We start from the raw sequence: 8,659 nt of genomic DNA, 5'->3' as shown, positions 1-8,659 counted from the left end.
TTGTATGGCGCTACTTGCATTTATCTAACACCCAAAAACGTCTTTGTATCGGAGCCTTGGTGCTTGTATGGCGCCACTTGCATTTATCTAACACCCAAAAACGTCTTTGCATCGGAGCCTTGGTGCTTGTATGGCGCCACTTGCATTAATCTAACACCCAAAAACGTCTTTGCATCGGAGCCTTGGTGCTTGTATGGCGCTACTTGCATTTATCTAACACCCAAATACGTCTTTGTATCGGAGCCTTGGTGCTTGTATGGCGCTACTTGCATTTATCTAACACCCAAAAACGTCTTTGTATCGGAGCCTTGGTGCTTGTATGGCGCCACTTGCATTTATCTAACACCAAAAAACGTCTTTGTATCGGAGCCTTGGTGCTTGTATGGCGCTACTTGCATTTATCTAACACCCAAAAACGTCTTTGTATCGGAGCCTTGGTGCTTGTATGGCGCTACTTGCATTTATCTAACACCCAAAAACGTCTTTGTATTGGAGCCTTGGTGCTTGTATGGCGCTACTTGCATTTATCTAACACCGGCCACCAAACTAGAACATGACCAATTCACATTCTACAACCGAAAATATTGTAAACATTTCCCTGATGATTCACAGGATGCACTGATAGCCATTGTATGAGCTTATTATTGGCTGAATCATAGAATACATCATTGCCCAGGACCAGCACAATAATTGTTTTTAACTCTTACATAACCAGCCAATTCTATTAATGTTCTCCTTTATGAAACTCCCCCCGTTTGCTCCCGATAGACAGGGAAAAGTCCTTCCTTTTGAAGGATACGTTGGAGAACTGCCTTCTCTATCTCCTAGGCTGGTGAAGATAGCATCATACCGTGGCTCTCAGCAGACACACACATACACTCACACATACACACAGCCGTGACGACTGCCCTACAGTTACAGCAAGTATCTCCAGCGAGAGGCTCACAGCTACAGCTACTGCAGCTCTCTCCTCTTCCAGCCTTCATTTCCACAGGCACCTATTAAAGAGCTGCTTCTGGTTTTCTCTCTGCCAGGTGTTCAGGTTTTATCTCCTCGCTGTGTCCTCTGGCATTGGGTGAATCTGGAAATCTCACAGATAGTCGCAGCAATAAAGACCTGGACAAGATGGCTCAGGTGTGCACTGGCACCGACGTGGAGCAGCCTTTTGTAAAACCACTGTTTTGTAGGAAGGGGGCTCTCAGGCAGAAACTAGTGCATGAGGTCAAGAGTCACAAGTTCACAGCCAGGTTCTTCAAGCAGCCGACCTTTTGCAGCCATTGCACTGATTTCATATGGTAAGTTTCCTATATGGAACTTTTGGTATTTGCATGCATCATGTACGCCGTACATCTCTGTGCGAGAACACATCATCTCTCCCGTTGTTTTCTCATCCGTCACATAGTGTCTGACATTATGCTGTGCTGTTCATTGCTATAGACAGATGTGGCTGGAAACAAAGCAGATGTTCTGGTAAAAGACAGCAAAGAGCACCTGTGTGCTAATTTCCGAAATGAAGGCTGTCACTCATCGCTGTCACCTGTCAGTGCAACATGGCATGTAAACTAGTAATACACTTGTTACAGAATATTAAGCCAGTGGCAAGTGACACAAATGTCGGTTCCTAAGCCTGTTTATATAATGTAGTAATGGCCAACTGTGTGACATGGAAGGTATGACCAATAATCATACCTATAATCATGCGTGTATGGACCCGAACATGGAAGGTATGACCAATAATCATAACTATAATCATGTGTGTATGGACCCGAACATGGAAGGTATGACCAATAATCATAGCTATAATCATGTGTGTATGGACCTGAACATGGAAGGTATGACCAATAATCATAACTATAATCATGTGTGTATGGACCCGAACATGGAAGGTATGACCAATAATCATAACTATAATCATGTGTGTATGGACCCGAACATAGAAGGTATGACCAATAATTATAGCTATAACCCTGTGTGTATGGACCTGAACATGGAAGGTATGACCAATAATCATAACTATAATCCTGTGTGTATGGACCCGAACATGGAAGGTATGACCAATAATCGTAACTATAATCCTGTGTGTATGGACCCGAACATGGAAGGTATGACCAATAATCGTAACTATAATCCTGTGTGTATGGACCTGAACATGGAAGGTATGACCAATAATCATAACTATAATCCTGTGTGTATGGACCCGAACATGGAAGGTATGACCAATAATCGTAACTATAATCCTGTGTGTATGGACCTGAACATGGAAGGTATGACCAATAATCATAACTATAATCCTGTGTGTATGGACCCGAACATGGAAGGTATGACCAATAATCGTAACTATAATCCTGTGTGTATGGACCTGAACATGGAAGGTATGACCAATAATCATAACTATAATCCTGTGTGTATGGACCCGAACATGGAAGGTATGACCAATAATCATAACTATAATCCTGTGTGTATGGACCCGAACATGGAAGGTATGACCAATAATCGTAACTATAATCCTGTGTGTATGGACCTGAACATGGAAGGTATGACCAATAATCATAACTATAATCCTGTGTGTATGGACCCGAACATGGAAGGTATGACCAATAATCATAACTATAATCATGTGTATAGGGACCCGAACATAGAAGGTATGACCAATAATTATAACTATAATCCTGTGTGTATGGACCTGAACATGGAAGGTATGACCAATAATCATAACTATAATCCTGTTTGTATGGACCCGAACATGGAAGGTATGACCAATAATCATAACTATAATCATGTGTATAGGGACCCGAACATGGAAGGTATGACCAATAATTATAACTATAACCCTGTGTGTATGGACCTGAACATGGAAGGTATGACCAATAATCATAGCTATAATCCTGTGTGTATGGACCCGAACATGGAAGGTATGACCAATAATCATAACTATAATCCTGTGTGTATGGACCTGAACATGGAAGGTATGACCAATAATCATAACTATAATCCTGTGTGTATGGACCCGAACATGGAAGGTATGACCAATAATCATAACTATAATCATGTGTATAGGGACCCGAACATGGAAGGTATGACCAATAATTATAACTATAATCCTGTGTGTATGGACCTGAACATGGAAGGTATGACCAATAATCATAACTATAATCCTGTTTGTATGGACCCGAACATGGAAGGTATGACCAATAATCATAGCTATAATCCTGTGTGTATGGACCCGAACATGGAAGGTATGACCAATAATCATAACTATAATCCTGTGTGTATGGACCTGAACATGGAAGGTATGACCAATAATCATAACTATAATCCTGTGTGTATGGACCCGAACATGGAAGGTATGACCAATAATCATAACTATAATCATGTGTATAGGGACCCGAACATGGAAGGTATGACCAATAATTATAACTATAATCCTGTGTGTATGGACCTGAACATGGAAGGTATGACCAATAATCATAACTATAATCCTGTTTGTATGGACCCGAACATGGAAGGTATGACCAATAATCATAGCTATAATCCTGTGTGTATGGACCCGAACATGGAAGGTATGACCAATAATCATAACTATAATCCTGTGTGTATGGACCCGAACATGGAAGGTATTACCTATAATAATTCCGATAGTCATGTGTGTATGGACCCGAACATGGAAGGTATTACCAATAATCAAAACTATAATCATATATATATGGACCCGAACACGGAAGGTATTATCAATAATCATCTTTATAGTCATGTGTGTATGGACTTGAACATGTAAGGAATGACCATTAATCATACTTATAATCACATGTATAGGGAGCCAAACATGTAAGGTATGACCAATATTCATACCTATAATCCTGTGTATATGATTCCTGTAATCCTGTGTGTAGGGACTCGAAAAATCAGATATAATCTGTTCCAATTATTGTTACGCCAGGGTGATCCTCAGCCTCGGCCACTTTTGCAGGTGTTATTACCGTACTGCAGCCATAAATGAGCATTGCTACCGGATAGGTCACGAGATATAATTTACTGTGAAGTGGATTGGAGATATTGGTGGTGCTGGACACTAAGGATAAGGTCCCACGTGGTGGTCCCCATTTGGCTGTGCCATGACAGTAACGGCGGCTATCAAATGCATTATAGGAACATTTGAGTAGTTTCATTGCTTTTTATTAATGCCACAAGTTCTACAAAACCAACCTTATATTTTTTACCAAAAGCAGATAATGTACACGCATTTACGGCCACTTCGACTGTCATGACGTGCCTTTGTCGCAATGACGCGCCTATGTGGTGGCTGTCTTGTGGGACCCTTTAGTAAATATCGTATTGGACTAGTGGGTAGGTAGGACATCTATTCCTAATTCTGCCGATATGGTGTGGTAATTGCCATGGATGTAACAGTGGGACATGCTGTGAGTGAGTTTAAGGCAATTGCTTCTTAATTAAACTAGTGGAGCATTACGACACATGTTACGTCTATGCCCGGGTTTCCACCTCTGCACAATGTTCATGGAGAATCTTACAGGCTGTGTATAGGAATTCCACCGCCAGCTCCTTTTCACATTGCAGCATATCACATTCTGATATAAAGAGGAATGAAACCTTCTGCACGAAGTGCTTAGCAACCATACGCTGCTGATAAAATGCTATTTACATAGTCCTCATCTCCCGTCTATGGCTCTGCAGTTATTGCCAGAGGGAGCTGGATGTTATTGGGCTCAAACAGGTTGCCATCTGGATTCACGTGGCAATTAAAGCTCATTATTGGCTGCCAATTACCATTTTATGGTGGTTAAATATATAAAAAGAAAAAAAAACAGGTTAAAATAGAAATAACCATTTTAGCAGCAACACCAAGCCCAGCACGGATCAAGTTGCTGTAAGAAATTAGTCAAAGACATCCGTCTAACGGTATGTGCATATGAGGTCTTAAAGACGCCAGCGTACCAGCATTGTTTTTGAAGCCGAAGACGCTTCATTAAAACATCGGTGTTGTTTTTCCTGAAGTGTTTTCTTTTATTTCCTTTTTATGGCATATTTTTTTTATTCCATGTATAAAGTAGTGAAGCCGTCTGAAAAATGGACCGGTCACTTCTTTTAGCCGCTTGACCACTTTCAAGGCCTGAAGTGGTAAAAAGTATTGTAATCGGCAAGAGAGCGCACTGTCAGTGTGCATTGGAAGGAGATTACCAGGCAAGCAAGGAAAACAGAGACCAGCCATGCCCCCCAAAGTGAAGACGGTTTTGGGAGTTGCCTGGTCTCTACTTTTTCTTGACGTTATCTCCTTACAATGCACAGTGCCAGTGCACTTTCTTGCCGGCTCGTCACTTCTCATCAGAGCCAGTAAGGGAGTGCACTGTCACTGTGCACTGAGATGAATATTGCATAGTAAGAAGGGAGCTCGTGCCGAACATACGTTGGAATTGACAACCAACGCATGCTCAGTAGAGCAGAGATTAGCCCAGTCCCTGAAATAGGCGGTATCAATGATGATACTTCATTTCAGTGTAGAAACAGAGGCTGCGACAGTGACCTTTAAAAAAGACTAATCATATGCACAGCAAGCCAGTTTTGATCATGCTGTGTATGTGTTCACTATTTTTACATTGTTTAACGCTTTTTCAGGCGGGTTCTAGGAGGAATCTGCGTGGAAAAGATGTTGTGGACAAATATCATCAAAGATGCAGAATTCAGCTACAGTGAAACCCATTTTATCACATGAAGAGGAGCTGAGTTATCAGCTGTAGTGGTGCTAAGCTTGTGTGTAGGATCAGGGCCAACTTTGACACAGTGTGGATTGCTTTTACATGAGACTGCAGGTTGAGTGATGCACAGCTGTTGTATCTGCAGATTGCAAATCTACTGCGGATTCCAGTTGTAGCGCTGGGGATTATTTTTTATTTTCTTTTTTACAAAATGTCATCCGCGCCCTGCGGAAAAATCGGTAATGTAAATTGACCGAAGATTTGATATAAGGCAAATCCGCATTTTCGCAGCGATGAGTTGCAGATTTGACGCAGATTTTCCACGTGCACCTATCCTCAAAAGTAATCAGTACACACAATTAGCATATGCAGGGGTAGCAGGGCAGAGAATTATGTAATCCTAATCCCATGTAGTATATGTAGCTCTTAGAGGAATACAAAATCCCAGAAAAATCCCAGACAACAGAGAAATGCGATTGATTGTGATTATTGAGCGTTAGAATTAAGTTTGACATTTCTTCTTCTGATCCTTTACAAATCCAATGGGGTAGGTTTTCTGCCCATGAAATGTCTGCTTGACATAACTAGGCAGCCTTATAAATCAAGGCATTTTCTATTATTGATTTGTTCAAGGCTGGAACTCCCCTCTGGAGTTTAAGACTTGTGAACGCTCAGGAATATCGCTCAATGGTGTCCTATTGTGGATAAACAATGAATGTCTAAGGCATCAGAGCTGGCATATGGAGGGTGGCATTTACGATATAATGAAAGGCTTAGCAATATTAATTAACGTTCGTCTGTGTGCACATTACGCAATGTAATGTTGACATATGTGGTGATTGTATAAATGATCAATACTTTTTTTTAGCTTCTAGAAATTCCAATTCAACATTTGCTTGTTTGTAATTTGGCTATTTTCAATGACATAAATAATCCCGATGATGTTCATTTACATAACTGGCTTGTATTTTATAAGCTTCTGATTGAAGCCACTCATACTATTATGGAATTACATTATGAGCAGTTGTCTATCATAATACTAATAACTAGAGATGAGCGTTGTTCTACTCGAACTGTTCGCCAATCTCAAATTCGAGCTGTTTTGGGCGGTGTTCGAGCCGGTCGGCGAACACGAACAATTTGAGAAAAATTCGGCTGTTCGAGGTTATGTTCGATAACTGTTCGTGCACCAAAATCATAACTGGATTTTTTCTCAGTAATGATGAAAATTAATGTTAATACGCAGTTTGAGTGTACAGCGGGGCGGGGGGAGGGGCAGGGGATGGATCTCTGCAGGAACAATGAAGATCTCCATTTTTTTTTCTCTTTCCCGCATTTGCAATGGGGAGGTGCAATCTGTCAGCCTATCAGCAGCGCACACACGGAGCGAAGTGCTTTTTTTCACACAAGCAAGGGCATGTGTCATTGGCAGTGTATGTCACATGTCCTTGCCCTATAAGACCAAGCCATTTTCCCCGTCGCCACCATTTTCTCACTGCTGCAGCTGCGTGTTAGACGGCACCGCTGTTGCTGTGTGCGCTATACCTTGTTAATTTCAAGCCAATTTTCGCACAAATATACAGATAGCTTGGGAGTAGGGAATAGTTGTGATTGCAGTCCTTTTAAGGACTAGGTTACAGCATTTCCTACGACTTTTATCAGGCAGGTCTGTGCTCTTAAATAGATAGGTTGTGGGAGTAAAGACTAATTGTAATTGGAGTCCTTTTCAGGACTAGGTTACATCAGTTCCTATCAGTTTTTGCCAGGCAGGTCTGTGCCAGTGCTGTGCAAGTTTTTTTCACAGCATTTGGCTGAATCTAGCAAAGCTAATCCTTTTTGGCCTATTGCAGAGTGTGTTAGTCAGTGGAGTAGCCTATCTGTGTTGCAAGATATAACACCTGTGTATAGAATATCAATTTTTTTACTGCACCTAGTGAAGTAAAATCTTTTGGGCATAGCATCATTCTATTAGTCCATCTATACTGACCTCCATCAGGTTGCAAACTGAATATAATTTTTTTCTGCATCTAGCTCTGAAAAAATATTTGGGCTTCTAGCAGTGTGTGGGACTTTCTCTATTAGTCCATCTATACTGACCTCCATCAGGTTGCAAATTAAAAATAATTTTTTTCTTCATTTAGCTCTGAAAAAATATTTGGCCTTCTAGCAGTGTGTGGGACTTGTTCTATTAGTCCTTCTATACTGACCTCCAGCAGGTTGCAAATTGAATATAATTTTTTTCTGCATCTAGCTCTGAAAAAATAGTTGGGCTTCTAGCGGTGTGTGGGACTTGGTCTATTAGTCCATCTATACTGACCTCCATCAGGTTGCAAATTAAAAATAATTTTTTTCTGCATCTAGCTCTGAAAAAATATTTGGGCTTCTAGCAGTGTGTGGGACTTGGTCTATTAGTCCATCTATACTGACCTCCATCAGGTTGCAAATTAAAAATAATTTTTTTCTGCATCTAGCTCTGAAAAAATATTTGGGCTTCTAGCAGTGTGTGGGACTTGGTCTATTAGTCCATCTATACTGACCTCCATCAGGTTGCAAATTAAAAATAATTTTTTTCTTCATTTAGCTCTGAAAAAATATTTGGGCTTCTAGCAGTGTGTGGGACTTGTTCTATTAGTCCTTCTATACTGACCTCCAGCAGGTTGCAAATTGAATATAATTTTTTTCTGCATCTAGCTCTGAAAAAATAGTTGGGCTTCTAGCGGTGTGTGGGACTTGGTCTATTAGTCCATCTATACTGACCTCCATCAGGTTGCAAATTAAAAATAATTTTTTTCTGCATCTAGCTCTGAAAAAATATTTGGGCTTCTAGCAGTGTGTGGGACTTGGTCTATTAGTCCATCTATACTGACCTCCATCAGGTTGCAAATTAAAAATAATTTTTTTCTGCATCTAGCTCTGAAAAAATATTTGGGCTTCTAGCGGTGTGTGGG

General features: G+C 40.7%; 1 protein-coding gene across 2 annotated transcripts in view; it reads left to right on the top strand.

Moving 5' to 3' along the window:
• Positions 1–759: 759 nt before the first annotated feature.
• Positions 760–8,659, top strand: part of PRKCG (protein kinase C gamma) — an 881,135-nt gene continuing 873,235 nt past the window's right edge. The window contains exon 1 of one of the 2 annotated variants that reach the window (XM_073656297.1): positions 760–1,295. In XM_073656297.1, coding sequence (XP_073512398.1) covers positions 1,126–1,295 — 170 coding nt within the window. In that variant the 5' untranslated portion in view covers positions 760–1,125. The remainder of the gene's footprint in view (positions 1,296–8,659) is intronic. The other variant, XM_073656296.1, reaches the window with a different exon arrangement.

This window comes from Phyllobates terribilis, unplaced genomic scaffold, assembly GCF_046119375.1.
Source record: "Phyllobates terribilis strain yellow unplaced genomic scaffold, ASM4611937v1 Scaffold_12__6_contigs__length_324123572, whole genome shotgun sequence".
Lineage (NCBI taxonomy): Eukaryota > Metazoa > Chordata > Amphibia > Anura > Dendrobatidae > Phyllobates > Phyllobates terribilis.
Note: the sequence above shows the minus strand (reverse complement) of the source record. Positions and strands in the feature narration are given on the sequence as shown.